At 33.8% G+C, this 15,843-nt stretch overlaps 2 protein-coding genes across 2 annotated transcripts; one reads left to right on the plus strand and one right to left on the minus strand.

The window, feature by feature from the left end:
• Positions 1-391: 391 nt before the first annotated feature.
• On the plus strand, positions 392-5,602 carry LOC143626079 (uncharacterized). Its single transcript, XM_077096253.1, has 5 exons — positions 392-511; positions 810-942; positions 1,115-1,186; positions 1,837-2,059; positions 5,450-5,602. Exons 1-5 carry the CDS (start codon positions 448-450, stop codon positions 5,600-5,602), a joined length of 645 nt encoding a protein of 214 aa, XP_076952368.1. The 5' UTR covers positions 392-447.
• Positions 5,603-9,725: 4,123 nt separating this feature from the next.
• LOC143626028 (pyruvate dehydrogenase E1 component subunit beta-1, mitochondrial-like) lies at positions 9,726-14,834 on the minus strand. The gene is made up of 15 exons (XM_077096222.1): positions 14,731-14,834; positions 13,088-13,165; positions 12,935-13,009; positions 12,724-12,804; positions 12,618-12,644; positions 12,467-12,529; positions 12,292-12,378; positions 12,066-12,191; positions 11,833-11,966; positions 11,653-11,725; positions 11,510-11,575; positions 11,356-11,394; positions 11,132-11,256; positions 10,934-11,048; positions 9,726-10,034 (listed from the first exon to the last, which is right to left on the minus strand). Exons 2-15 carry the CDS (start codon positions 13,139-13,141, stop codon positions 9,966-9,968), a joined length of 1,134 nt encoding a protein of 377 aa, XP_076952337.1. The 5' UTR covers positions 13,142-13,165; positions 14,731-14,834; the 3' UTR covers positions 9,726-9,965.
• Between the last annotated feature and the right edge of the window lie 1,009 nt (positions 14,835-15,843).

The raw sequence follows: 15,843 nt of genomic DNA on the forward strand, positions 1-15,843 counted from the left end.
AACTAGTAGAACCCTAAAAAACAGCTTCCAAATATAAAGATCAGTGGAAAAATATGTGAAAGCTAATGTAACACTAATGTAAGAGTGAAAATTTAAAGAGAAAAAGACACCACACTATGTTCTTTATAGCTACAAGTATAATTCCTTATGCAAATAAATCTTATCAAACCATAACATTCGCCTAGAAAGAGAAAGAAACCAATATTCTCTTTTACTTAACATTGGGTGGCCAGTGTATTGGGTTTGGGTATCAAACTATAAAAGCACTTTCTTTTCTTTTGTTTCTTGATTAAAATAACTTTGTTGGGTACATTTGGTTTTGGACTTTTGGGTCTCCATATATTCCCACTCCCACACACTCTCAAGATTCCATATTTCTCACTTTAAAACTTGTTCAACTACACACACATTCACACAACTCCAACCTCTTTAAACAACTTCCTAAACATGGTTGTTTTGTTTCTTCTCATTCTTATTCAAATATCCAAATCTTCATATGCAAACATTGAAGGTAAACACTTGAACTCCGTTTAACATGTTCTTTTATGGGTCGATTTGTATTGATGTATCGTCTTGTCTAGTTGCTTAAGTCGTTTTTAAAAAAACTTCTAGTTTAGATCCATTCTTACTATTACATGATAATAATATTCACACAAGAGATGCTTGAACTCCGTTTAACTTGTTCTCTTATGGTTCGGTTTGTATTGAGGTACGGTCATGTCTAGCTGCTTACTAGATAGTTTTTATAATATAGCTGTTGTTTTGTTTAGATCCATTCTTACTATTACATAATAATAATATTCATATAGGAGATGCTTTGTATGCTTTGAGAAGAGCAGTGAAGGACCCCACCAATGTTCTTCAAAGCTGGGATCCTACTTTGGTTGACCCATGTACATGGTTTCATGTTACTTGTGATTCTGAAAACCGGGTTACCCGACTGTAAGTACACTACCCGTTTTCGGGTTCTTTAATATAATTTAATTTGATTAATTATCACTTTCTTGTTGAATAAAAAAACTGTCTTTTGGCCTAAAGATGAAATTTTTATGTGAAAAGAATCAATTCAATATAATATTTATTAAAAGAAGTTGTTTATTTATGTCGGGTGTAGTGATCTTGGAAACGCGAAGCTATCGGGTAATCTTGTTCCTGAGTTGGGGAAGCTTGAGCGTCTTCAATACTTGTAAGTACATCTTATTATTCACATATTCACATTACAAATTTAAACGTGTCGGGTTGACGGGTTAATTTGTTGAACTGAATTACCCAACGGCTCATATATTTACGACCGTCAAAAACTTCAACTCTAACCCAAAGGCACTTATAATCACCTTACCGAAACAGGACCAGTTTAACCTATTTATATAAACGTGTCAAAAAGATTTATGGCTAGTGAGTCGTAATAAATAAGTTAAACATATCGTAAATGGATTAGTGTATCGACCTGCTTTATTAATCAGGCCCCACCTATTCAATTAAAAAAGTTAAATATATTAACGTGTAAAACACCGTTTAATTAAACTGGTAAACCAAAACATGGCTCGTCTTAGCTAAAATGGTTGGCTGTTACAACCTAAAACCTAATTATTTCTATGTCCGGTCGGAAATAGCCACAATTAATAACAATAATAAAAAATTATATAAAATAGCCCACAAGGCCACAATTCTTAAATAAAGTTTAACACAGCTGAAAATTATTTACACTTCTTCCAGATTTCACATGGTTTACATTAAAAGCATAATAAAATCAAAACCAATTTCTTAAAAAATTTATATCTATGATCGTTGAATAGATATGAATATGGCATGTGGTTTGTCTGTTTGTGTTTGCAGGGAACTGTACATGAACAATTTTGTGGGGACAATACCATCTGAACTTGGAGGACTTAAGAATCTTATAAGCTTAGATCTTTTCCATAATAACCTTACTGGTTTTATTCCTCCTTCTCTTTCCAAGCTTTCCAATATTAGATTCATGTATGTTTCCTCAATCTTCCTAGTTTTATATTTTGTATATAAACTAGATTATAGATGTTGGAAATTTGGTCCGGGACAGGTTCGAACGATTATTGAGGATAAGTCTTAAAGAAGTAAAACCGTCTACCCTAAGTTAAATGAATAAGATTTGCACATGCATCGAATGATTAAATAACCTTGTATGAAAGCCTAAAAACGTACGGGGAAAATTATCTTCGAAGCCGCACTTTTTAATGTAGGAAACTACAAATTTCAAGCAAATTGATGAATCTATTCAAAATATATTGCATAGTTAGCTCATATTTGCTTTAATATGAGTGAAAATGAGGTGAAATCACAAGAAAATCAAAGTTGGTATTCAAATAGCCTACTATGTAGCCCAATGCTCCTTAGGGTTTAGTTTGGAGGAGGTTCTCTCAACTCATGCGCACACATGTGAGACGAGTGCATTGTGAGTGAAACTGAGGAAAAAAGAGTGAATAATCATGGATACGTATAAATATGGTGTTACCTATATTTTCTATCATTCTACGGGAAGTGCAATAACTGTAGACATAGGCACAATGCTTAGATCGACTAGACTCGGCTAAAATGTCTCTTTTCTAAAGTAAATAATAAAATCATGCATTTTAAAAGATAAATAAAAAACATCAAAAACGAGATATGGTTTTCATACACCCTAAAAAAAGTCCAAAAGGGTGTATGAAACCAAATCCCGTTAAAAATACGTACTTCGAAAAAGAAGAGGAAAAATTGCAACATAGTAACAATTTTAGTAACAATTTTGGGGGCCAAATTTACACTAACTAAAATTCAAATCTCAAAAAGCAAGCCGCTAAGTGGCAACTTTTAGGCGGGATTTAAGAAACAAACGGAAAAAATAGTAACGCCTAAGATGAAATGTGACAAAAGAAACCTATAGCATCATGTACCATGTGACATCTTCCTCACATGTTTTTCATTCATCAAGTCTTCTATATAATCTGTATATTCACACAATAAAAATAAGTGCTAAGACTTGATCTGTTGATTAAAAATATTCTGTCTAAATTCCAGTTTTTGCAACTAAAATGGACGAGGAACAACGTGCTTTGAAAATTTTCAGAGAACTCGATAGCATTCAGAATGAAGCTAATATGGCCGGAATAAAAGTCGTGCCAGATTTAAATGACATCCGTCACATGACGGCCTATATCCAAGGAACTGATGGCAGTCCTTATGAAGGAGGAATATTTAAAGTTGTGAAGAAACACTAAGTGACCCCGGCAGATTACGGATAATCTTAGGGTCAAGTAGATGTTTCCCACGAGGGTTAGGTCCGGCAAAGATGGTTATTCTTCTGATGACCTGCAAAACAGACACCGTGAGCTCGTCACTGAGAAGGGGGGGGGGTACCTCCTTGTGACCACCCTCCGGCGTGAGAATCAGACTAGATTGCTCTGAATATAAATGTATATTAAGAGAAATAGCTAGAGCAGATAAGATATGTGATGGTATAAGATAAGATGATAAGATAAGATAATGATACCGTTCCAAGGTGTTGGAGTATTTATAGCCGAAGGTAGGTTTCCAAGCAGGTACAGCCAGCTGTATAATATTCCTTTTCTACCAACTGTGGGCTACGCACGTGCCATGCTGGTGGTTGATGGGTAGGCAGCGGCTGATAGTGACATGGCCGGCTGTGTACTATTCCTTTTCCACCAACTGCAGGCTATGTACGTGCCACGATGAGGGTTGGTGAGTAGGCAGCGGCTGATAGTGACATTAAGTACTAGAGCGTGCTGCTCGTCGTACTGTTGTCAGTGAGCTGTCACCCTATGATTGGTTCATGGGCTGCTTTGGTCAGATCTTGTCTATTTTGTCCATACCTTGGCAGGTATAGTACAAAAGATCCTCCAGAAGCGTACGGACTGGCTCATTTGGGCGGGAGTATTCCCGCCTTGCTCATTCCTTCTTCAGGTGACATTACTGAATTATTGAGAGTTAGTGCCTTGTGCGTGTAGCCTTACTATTAGTGCGGGTAGCTTCCGCTGATGGCTTGTATCCGCAGCTGCGGGAACAGGCGGGGTACTTCACCATTGGGAGGCTTTTCCTGCGGGAACAGCTGGCGTATGCGCGTAAGGTCTTCATCTCTCTGAGCATGGTGGGTCCTGCGGAACCAGTTGGTCTTTGCGCAGACGTCCCTCTTCAAGGTGAGTCTTGCGGGTCCAACTGGGCTCTGTTGGGACCTACTTCTTCAAGTTGATATTCAACTACCAGGTTTTCGATCTCTTATCTCTTTCGATGTTTATGTTTATGTTTATGTAATCACAGTTAAAACAAATTTATATTAATAGATTTATCTGGATCCATTTTAAGTTATATGTGCATAAATAATTATAGATATGAAGTTAACCTTAACCCTAGAATAGATATGTGATTTTTTTAAATTTTCAGTTTTTATAAATATTGTTGCTAATGATATGATTCTCATCTGCAGAAGAGTATCCCTTTGCAGTTCCTAGTATGAGATTCATCACAAGAATTTGGTAAGAAGAAGATTCTGTATATATATGAACATGTATAAATATAAAAGAATTTTTATTGTTTATATATAAATACAATTTATTTAATGTAATTTTGATTAAAACAGGTATTTTAAAAGATTTACTTGATACATTTTAAACAACCCAAAACCCAAAAAAAAAAGGTTTGTAATTATATTTACATTGTTTTTATTTACATAAGAATTATTAACCTAAATCTTTTGAGAAATGAATTTCATCATGTATATATTTTATTATGCATTAATAAAAAAACAATTTAATGTAAAACTAATTAAAATAAAGTATTTAAAAAGATTTACTTGATACATTTAAGCCAAAAAAAAATAATAAATAAAAAATAGAAGAAGAAGAAGAAATAGTAACTGTACACACATTGTTTTGGTTTGCATGTCAATTCTAAATCTAAATTGTTTTGACAAATGAGTTTCATGTATACATCTTATTTTATGCATTAATGAATAAAAAAACAATTTGATATAAAACCAACTAAAATAAGTATTTAAGAAGATTTACTTGGTACATTTTAGAAAACCGAAGACAAAAAAAATATAGTGATTGTATTTACATTGTTTTAATTTACATGCCAATTCTAAATCTTAGGAGTTTGCTAATTACTATACATTCATATGTGCTTAACTAATCAGTTCACCATATTTGTTTCATAGGCATCCGAATATTTGTCATAACACTGGCGTTATACGTATGGACAAATTAACGAATGATGGTTGGAGTTCCGCCTTAGGTTTTAAAGGCACTCTGCTTGAACTTCGCTTTCTACTAACCGAGCCCGACATTAGTAACTCACTAGACGCAAAGAAAATGAGTCATGTATGTATAACACCTCCCTTGATCTTCCTTCACATTCCCCTTGTTTTTAATTTATGAGATACTAAATAATAACTTTTCTATTTTTGTTTGTGCAGTATCGCACTTCTCCGGACTCATTCTTCGCCAATGCTCAGCATTATACCCAGCAGTATGCAATGCAAAGGGATCCGCCACCTGATCTATCTACGACAACCGCAAGAACAAGAATGACTAGGGCGCCTGGACGTTTGGACGACTTTGTGTTATAAATATGAATAAGGATCCGAGGAAGATGGTATGAGTGGCTAGCTTGGTTTGATCATTTGGTTTGTTGGCTTGAAGATGAAGTTTGAAGTTATATATATATGTTGGTTCAGTTATCAGTATTTTAGTGTGTACATGGTTTTGAGTTTCATTTATGGACACTTTCAATGTTTTGTTTTCATGGTTGTTACATTAAAAATCCTATAATTAGTGGTTTTTAAATTAAATGTTATTTAAATTATATTTGATAAAAACTATGGTTGATATGTATTTCAAGCTTAAATTTTTATAATTTGAAGTTTTCTTTGATGTTGAATTAAAAACCTTCAAGACTAATATACTAAACATCAAGAAACCATGTATTAGTCAAGCAAGTTGGTTTCATACTAGATATAGAACTATTTTTAGTACAGTTTATTCCACTTAATGCGTAGGCGTGTTTAAATTGTATTAATTAATTGTGCGAGTCGGATCACATGCATTTTCTCGTGCTGCTGTTGAGAACTTGTTGATCCTTTAATTACTGCGTCTTTGCATGGCTGGCTCAACGTCCTTGGAGGCCTAAAACTAACTAAAATTTTGAGGCCTTTTTCTCTCCTTTTCTTCATACGTATAAGGCTAGAGAGTATATAAGAATTATAGAATTTTGATGATATACAGTGATAATGGATATGAAGCAATCATCTTTAGCTTGTGGCACATCAATGAGTTACTAATTCTAAAAGAACTCTACTTCAAAATCTCATAATACACAGCTCCTATTTAAAATTGAGGCCCTATAAAAATAAAGGCCTAAAACCATGGCCTTATTTAGCTTACCCAAGAGACGGCTCTGCGTCTTTGTTGGCCCAAAAAATTCTTGACCCAAGTGTTAATTACATGAAATATAAGTTTAATCACTTATTTTATAAGTGTAAGGTACAAAATTTAGTTGGTAGAAGTTAAGAAAGGGTGCCTCGGTCATAAACAGACACACTAGTTCACACAGGATTCCGACAAAAGTATGATTGGCCAATGAACATCTTGTAAACAGACATATCAACACCGGTGGATCTTAGTGTGGGCCAAGGCGGGCCGTGACTCACTCAGTTTTTTCGTACAGTAGTGTATTTTTTTCAAAAAAATAATAAAAAATTATATGTATTGAGTACGGCTCATCCACATTTTTACTCAAAATCCTCCGGTTCACCCATACTATGTGTTCAAGATCCGCCGCTACATATCAATTAATCATAAATGAATCCGATGTACATTCATGTTTCTTGATTACGGGATTCTACAATGTATAAAAGCCATTATTGTGCAATAATGTCTCAAAGAAGTTATTTTTGATGTTTTAGATTACTTCATTCATTAGTCAAATCTTTTTATAGTAAGGCCAATTTCTTTTGTTTAATACTTCAGATAAGTGAGGGCATATAAAAATGTAAAGATTATCTTATGATCTTTCTCATGAATTAGTGATTTGGGTAACTCTTAAAACTTTCTATTCTACTCATTACCAAGGATCAAATCTCATCTCAATATGGATTGATCTTGAGCTTATGAGAGTTTTGGCGATTTTTATCTTTTGGTTGGTTGCTCCTAGGGTGTAAACGAGTTCAACGAAGTACGAACCCCTATAAGTCCAAGACTGATTTATTTAACTTAAAAGAGCTTGGGTCATTTTGAGCCCTATGTGCAAAACTTGATCCCTAGTCAAGAGAAAAGTTATAGACTTAAGCTTGGATCGGGCTCTATTTTCTCTGTGTGTGTATTACATTTGTTATCTAACTATATTTGTTATATCGACACTGTTAGATTTATATGAGTAACATGCTCGTTAAGATAGAAAGTTCAACCAAGCATAGTGAATAAAGTTGTGTACGATCTCATCTATTAAATGAGTTTCGATTTACGCTTGGATTTAGCTTAATTGATTATATTTTATCAAGACAATATCGAGTACCTTACAAAAATCTTGGCTATTTTTCAGTCACATGTATATAATGCATTTTTTCTATAAGGTCTTTTAAACTCAGGGGAGCCGGGTCCCTGTCGCGCCCCTGTTAGGAGATATAGATATAGGTTTAACTACCTTATGCTTTCCAAACGAATAAAAGTTCAAAAAGGTTGCCATAATAGAATATTTTAAGAGCTTAGCTTGAATTAAGGCTGGCTTTTTTTAAAGAGAGAATTTATTACATGATCTATTAACATGACAAGACTAGTCACAAAACTGAATTGCTTAATATTTGAGTTAAACATTTTTGTGTCATAGACGAGTGAACATGTTAATGGCACGATCACGTGTCTAAATGGGGAGGTTGCCATAATTAATGCTACTACGGAAACTACAACTAGGTAAACAAAAAACACATGTATGTGTATGTTTCGCGTCAAATGCATATCTAAGGAAATTTAGACAGGGAAGGTTGCCGTCACTTATTTTGCAACCCAAATTCCAATTTTAGTGTAGATTAGGAGAGTTTTAAATTAGTTTAACTTTAAGATCCAATCACGATTCGTGGTTGAAGTTTTTTAATTTGGTTCGGATTCTGCTAAGAAGATTTCTAGGTTTTGTCTTTCTTTTTCTGTTTCTTATAGTTAATGAATGAAGGTACTCATGTTAACTTTGATGATTTCTTTTTATATTATGTAGTTTCAGTGAGTTGCATTGATCATAGAACCTATTAAAAGATGGTTGTTAATTAAGTAAAGTTTTAGTTTCTAAACATGGTTCATGGCTAATTGGCTATGTCTACAAATATAGGACCTTTTCATATTATGAGTAGTGTATGACAGTATCAGTTGATAAAGGTAGTAAACCTTGATGATCTTAATTTGAGAATCGAGTAGTCAATTGACATCTTTCCTACTATAATCAATGTGATTATGATCTTAATTTGAGATTCGGTTGCTATTGACCGACTATGCATGTTTTGGATTATCGGAACAAGTACTTAAATATACACGAACAATTCGGATAATATGCCTCTGCGGTGTTAATCAAACTCATAGATCATAAAATTTTTGTCAGTCTTTCTATTACATATGTTATGACCCACCACAACATATTCATCTTGTCCAGTTATGCTACACATGTATTATACATCGGATCATCTTATGGTTCATTGTCGGGTTGCAGAGTGGGTTTGATCAATTGTTCATAGTTGAGTGAAATTACCGGTGTCTAGTACTTTTGACTCGGTGAGGGATATTTTTAAGTTTCCAGGTAAACATAAGAGTAACAAAGAGGAGTGCTTGGCCACATAAGCTATTTCGATTGTTACATGTTGGTTGATTTGAAAGGCTAGAAATGATCAAATTTTCAAAAATAAAGCTATCTTGGTGGGTAATTTGGTGTATGAAATTAAAACTACCTCTTTAATGTGTGTGAGACATCCAAGCAAGAAGTCGACATTAGATTGGGAGAAGTGGAGTAAGTTTAATTTAATTAAGTTTCCATTGTAATTTGTAGTCAAGTTTTGGTACTTTGGTTGTTGTCTTTCTCTTCTCCGGTATGTGTGCACTATCTCTTTTTCGTTTTATAAAATTTTGGCATTTCAAAAAAAAAAAAAATCTATTATACATATATAAATGTAAGAGTAAATTTCGGGTTTCGTCTCTATGGTTTGTCCAAATATGTTGTTTTAGTCCAATAGTTTTAAATTTGCAAAATTCACCCCGGTGGTTAAATTTTACTTGCAATTAAACCCGACCTCACTAACCCCGTTAAGTCTGGTCGTTAAATCTATCAACGTGCCATTCATGTGAGGGACAGTTTTGTCCTTTTTTTTCCACACACCTCAACCTTTAACGTAAGGGGGCTTGCGAATTAGGACTAATGTTTATTTGAAGAGAATAGAGACAAAACAACCCCTCACGTGAATAGCACACTGATGAATTTAACGACCAGACTTAACAGGTTTAGTGAGATCGGGTTTAATTGCAAGTGAAATCAAACCATAAGGACGAAAATCACAAATTTGAAACTATTGGACTAAAACCGCATATTTAGACAAACCACATGAACAAAAACTACAGCTTACTCTAAATATAAAGATCAAATCAAATTAAAAACTGTCAAAATTTAAACCTAACCAATTTACTTCCAAGTAGACCAGTTTCACTGGTTTCAATCATAACCATGAAACCTTTAGAACTGATATCACTTGCATTGCATAATTGCATTCAACCTTATTGAATAATAAGAGCCCATGTGTAAATAAAAGAAAATATTCTATTAAGTTAATTCACACAATACAAAACAAATATAAAAAAATGTAGTCTTTCCCAACTTATGACATTTATGCCCCTCAAAAATCAGAAGTTGCATTCTCCAAAACATCTCAAACCAAAAGAGTCAGCTTTCTTTATACCCTTAAATCAAGCGGTTGCGGCCAAAGGCACTGATCGGTAGCATGCTCTCTTCGCAGCACGGACGATATCCTCTATCTGAAAACATTATTCCCAAAATAAATAAAAAATCTCTAATTAATTAGTTGAAAGAAAGTAAAAAACAAGTTAAAGTAAAGAACAAATTACATTTTCCGTCTTTAGGTATATCGCAAATTCTAGGTTTCGTTCTTAAGCTAAGAAAATAACAAAAATTGTATGATTTGTTTACACATTTTGTCCTTATCACTAGCGGGCGTTAAATAGTAAAAAGACCAAAATACCCTAATGAACTTAATATACAAACTTAATGTCTGTTAGCGAACGCCGAAAAGGACGAAACATGTAAGCAAATTTGAACATAAGGAAAAATTCTGTAATTTACTTAGTTTTAAGTACAAAACCTGAAATTTATTATATACCTAAAAATGACAAATAATGTAATTTGTTTTTAAATTAAGGGAAAATCTCATAGAATAGTAACCAACTTTCAAAAGTGTTCCAATTAGGTCACTGATGCATATTTTTCCCAAATCGGGTCACTAAATCTTCAAATCAAGTCTCACCGATTTTTGTGTACATCAAGAAAGAAATGGATGATAAGATGTGGGTGTCGGAATTTGCAATATATGTAGTTAAATTTAAAAATTTTAAAAAAACGTTAATTATATTAAAATTTAAAAATAAAAAATAAAATTCACGTCGCCACTCAACGTCAACTTCAAAAAAAAGATAAAAAGATTTCCTATGTAAAACAGAAAAGAAATTGGCTAAAAAAACATGTTAAAACTTTTAATTTAATCAAACACGAAAGTTGAGTGACCTAATTGGAACACTTTTTAAAGTTAAGTGACCTAATTGGAACACTTTTGAAAGTTGGTTACTATTCTATGAAGTTGCCCCTTAAATTAAATATAAAATATAAAATATAAAATGAAAAGCTAGTAAAGAAATTTGACCTGAGGAAAAGCCATTCTTTCAAGATTGGCAGCATAAGGTGTGGGTACATCAGCACCTGCAACCCGCTCGACCGGGGCATCAAGATAACCGAAGCTGTCTTCAACGACTGAAGCACTGTAAACAAAGAATCTCATTAAATAATATAAATTTGGCAAATTAACTACTTTAAAAAATAAAAACTGGAAAGTAGATGATACCAGATTTCAGCACCGATGCCGTGTTGAGGAAACCCTTCCTCAACAGTAACTAGACGGTTCGTTTTTCTGACTGAAGCATTAATTGTAGCTCTGTCTAGAGGTCGAATGGACCGAAGATTTATAACCTGTAAACAGAGGTTTTGAGTATTATTGATACTTAAAATAAGCATAATATATTTTTTTATAGAAAATAAATTTAGGCTTTTTTGCCATATATAGGTTACCTCAGCATTGATTCCATCCTTTTCCAAGATCATAGCCGCCTAAAATTACACAAAAACATTACATCATGTTTGTAGAAAAGAACGATAAATTAAAAAAAAGGACAAAAAAGTTGACTGGTCAACCCAACCCGATTTGAGTAAGTTTTTAACAAACCTTAAGAGCATAGCCAACCATCTTAGAGAAAGCTGTGATTGTAATGTCTTTTCCTTCTCTTTCAATCTGTGACCAGTAAACAATTAGCCAGATTGAATATATTCACAACAAATTTTAATAAAATTTAATCTTTTTATGAAAACCTTTGCTTTTCCAATAGGAAGACAGAAACTTGAATCAAGAGCTTCAGCCGAAACTGGGAAGGATTCACCATATCTAACAAATATAAAACAAATAAATAAGATAAAAATTCATAAAGAAATGTATTGACAATGAGCGACTGAGCGTTATATAATAACTAGTAAGTTGACTTTTTTACTTACAACAACTCGTTTTCAAGAAAAACAACGGGATCAGGATCTCTAATCGCAGCTTTCAGAAGTCCACGAGCATCTTCAGATGAGTAAGGTACAAGCACTTTCAAACCTGGGACCGACCCATACCATGCTCCATAACACTGCATCACAACACAAACAAAGTGTCACTCACGTGGGAACCGCATGAGAAAATTGATATGAAATCAAGAGAAAAAAAGGTCAATGTCAAACAGCCCCACCTGAGAATGTTGAGCACCAACACCAGCAGCGGGCCCGTTTGGTCCTCTAAAAACAATTGGTACGTTAATCTGCCCAGCAGACATGTAGTTTGACTTTCCTGCAGAGTTGATAACATGGTCAATCGCCTGCAAAAGATTACCAACGGTTCATAGCTAACTTTATCGTACGACAAAATGTTAAAAGTTCCAAACACAGATGAACACATGCTAATAAATGTGAAAATACCTGCATAGAAAAGTTGAAAGTCATAAACTCTATCACGGGCCTAAGACCATGATATGCAGAACCAACTCCAATCCCGGCAAATCCAGCCTGCAAATTTAATTATATTAAAAAAAAAGTATTCAAATCTAGAAGCTGTAGAAAAGCATATTTTAACTAAAGGGAATAATTCCCAAACCTCAGTGATAGGGGTATCAACAACTCTTTCAGGACCATATTTATCCAATAATCCTTTAGTTATCTGCAAAAAAAACGTATAGTGAGACAAAAATACACAAAGATATATGATATTTCTTTTGTAGAATATAAAAGAAACATAAAATTCTAACCTTGTATGCACCTTGGTATTCTCCCACCTGAACACCAAAAAAATGGGCATAAAATAAACGAAAATGAACATGAAACACCCAGACTTTATATAAATAACAGTTTTACCTCTTCGCCCATAACATAAACATTAGGATCAGCAGCCATTTCCTCGTCAAGTGCAGAGTTCAAAGCATCTCTAACTGTCATCTGTATCAACTCACCTCATTAACCAACCAATAGTCTAATACACTATAGAGTACTTGTGTAGCAAAAATAAATACAAACTTGGGATGAAAAATAAATGATAAACAAGCATATAAAGCAAAGCTCAAATCACCTCTTTGGTTGCAGATGAGTAATTTCTCATGGCTGACGCTACAGGCCTTAACCTCATCACATAATTCCCCAAGCCCTAAATAAACATAAATTATTAAGCAGTCTTCATACCAACAATACCTTCGCTTGTTAGAACAGATGCCACTGCATTTACCTGGGAGGATAAGCCTCTGGCTCCCCCGACATTTTGCCTTACAATCCCCAACATATTTTTTGAATATTTACCCAAAAGCTTCAAAAACAAAAGATAACATTAAAAAGAGAATGATTAAGAGTACCTAAACAGCTGAACAGATATAATTTTGTTTAATAAGTCGCCATTAAAAGACACAGGTGGGGCTGTAAATGAATCGAACTGGACCAAACAAGGCCTCATTCATGCTCCTCTGCTAACCTTTTATCAGACACCAAACCGAACAAGGCCTTGTTCATGCTCATCCGTCAAACTTTTATCAAACAAGCAGACGGTTCACAAACAGCTAACCGAACGAAATCTCTTGTTTGTATTCGTTCATTAAGTAAATGAACTTGTTCGTGAACGGTTCATGAAAACAAATGAATGAACAAAGACAATGTTTTGTTTATTTTGACTAACCGAGAACGGTCAGCTACCAAGTTTGTGTTGGTGTTTTTTAACATTTGTATTCATATGCTAATTTTACATATTAACTGTCACATACTACTCATATATATATTTGATTTATAGTTACTAATTTGCTTAAATCTATCTTATAACATTACAAAGTCACTACAAAAGCCATTAAAAAGTAATAAAAACATTTAATGAACAAACACATTATCGAACACTCACAAACACAAAACAGTTTGCCTAAAACAAGCATGAACGAGCATAAATGGGCATAAACAGAAGCATTATCGAACGTTCACAACACAAAACATTTCGCCTAGAACAAACATTAACGAAAATAAATGAACATAAACAAACAGAATCACAAATTATCAAGCGTTCAAGAGCACAAAACATTTCGCCTAACGCTTGGTTCGTTTACAGCCCTAGGCATAGCCACACAGGGAAGCAATTTAGGCTTTCAAGCAAACAGTCCTAACTTAACAAATCCTAAGCAATTTACAGCATAAATACACGAGCAATCAACAGTCCGATCATTATTCGTTACAATATCAGATCTGAGCTACATATACATCAAATTCACCAGCCGATTGCTAGTGACATAAAAATCCTAATTACGGCATATCAAATACAGCAATGCACAAATAATACAAACAATAAAAATGACGTAACTGAATACAGGTAATCGATACAGTTAATAGATAGAAAGTTAATAAGTATTAAAAACCTTAAATGAACAAACATTAACGAACATAAGCGTACACATTATCTAGCGTGGAACAAACGTAAATGAACAGTTCACCTGTTCATTTACAGCCCTAGGCACAGGGAAGCAATTTGAAGCACCACTACAAACACAAACAAACACTTATCGAACGTTAACGAACACAAATAAACGAACGTAACCGAACAGTTCCGGCTCGTTTACAGCCTAGGCACAGTAAAGCAAATTAGGCTTTCAAGCACAATTCATTACACAAATAAACAATTAATCAACAATCCGATCGGTACAACACCAGATCTAACCTACATACACATCGAATTAACTAATTAACTACTAGTGACGTAATAATCCTAATTACGACGTAACACATACGGAAATGAACGAACGAATTATAAAATGACGTAAGTGAAGAATAATAATAATACAAGTAATTGATAGATGTATGTATGTATGTATGTATGGATATGGATTTGAGTTTGCTTACTGTAATATTCCGATCACCGGCCGGAGATAATTGACGGAGGTGATTCCGGTGGATTAAAAATGAAAAATATCTTCGGGTGGGTTGGTATAAGGGCGGCTGTGAGATTCGGTAGTGTGGCTTTACTTTGTTATTATTTATTTGTATTTATTATGTTTTGGAAATAGGAAATGTATATAAAGGGGTGTTTGGGATTCCTTATTTTTATCCGTAAATGAGTCGAGCTGTTCACGAGCTTCTCGAAATCGGCTTGTTATAAAGTTCGATCAAGTCGAGCTTAATCGAGCCCGAGCCTAAAAATAAGCTCATTTAATAAACGAGCCCGAGCCCGAGCTTCAATTATTGAGTATTTAAATATATATTTAATGATTATCATTTAATAAACGAGCCTGCCATTTATATAAGTATTTAAATATATATTTAATGATTATTAATTTATATATATATATATATAATGTTATGAAAAAATAAATAAAAATAATTAAATAATATATATTATTTCATACATAAAATTATAATAGTAAACGAGCCGAGCTCGAGCTTTGAAAATAGAGCTAAAACAAGCCGAGCTCAAGCTCTTTGTAAGTTAAATGAGCCGAGCTCGAGCCTGACAGAGCCGAGCTCGAGCCTTGTCAAGCTCGAGCTCTATGTAAGTTAAACAAGCCGAGATCGAGCTTGGTGGAGCTCAAGCTCGGCTCGGCTTGTTTGCAGCCCTATTTTTACCTTCTTATAACTTATTAACTTTTTTATTAGAAATGTGTTTGAGTAATGTGAATTTTTTTAAAGTTTTTAAAGAAGGAAAAATAAGTTTTTGCGAAGTTAGGAGGGAATGACTTATTAAAAACAACTTTTATATGTCCAAAGGAGGTGCAAATAAGGAATCTCAAACATAGCCTAAATGAGAGAAATAAATGTTGAATTTGGAGAATTAGAGAACATTAAGATTATTGAAATGAAATAGTAATTAGTTTTTTTAAGAATACTTACTTAAGAAAACAACTATGAAGAAGTAGAAAAAGAAATGCAATAGGCAATGAAATAGTTGGGTGGTTATCGAATCGGATAAGGGAGTATTCTGCTTATTTGATCGGATTTTTTGGATTTGAAAATTTTAGA

Source organism: Bidens hawaiensis, unplaced genomic scaffold, assembly GCF_021521415.1.
Source record: "Bidens hawaiensis isolate Kalapana, Puna unplaced genomic scaffold, B.hawaiensis_p1.1 tig00004282_1, whole genome shotgun sequence".
Taxonomy (NCBI): Eukaryota; Viridiplantae; Streptophyta; class Magnoliopsida; order Asterales; family Asteraceae; genus Bidens; species Bidens hawaiensis.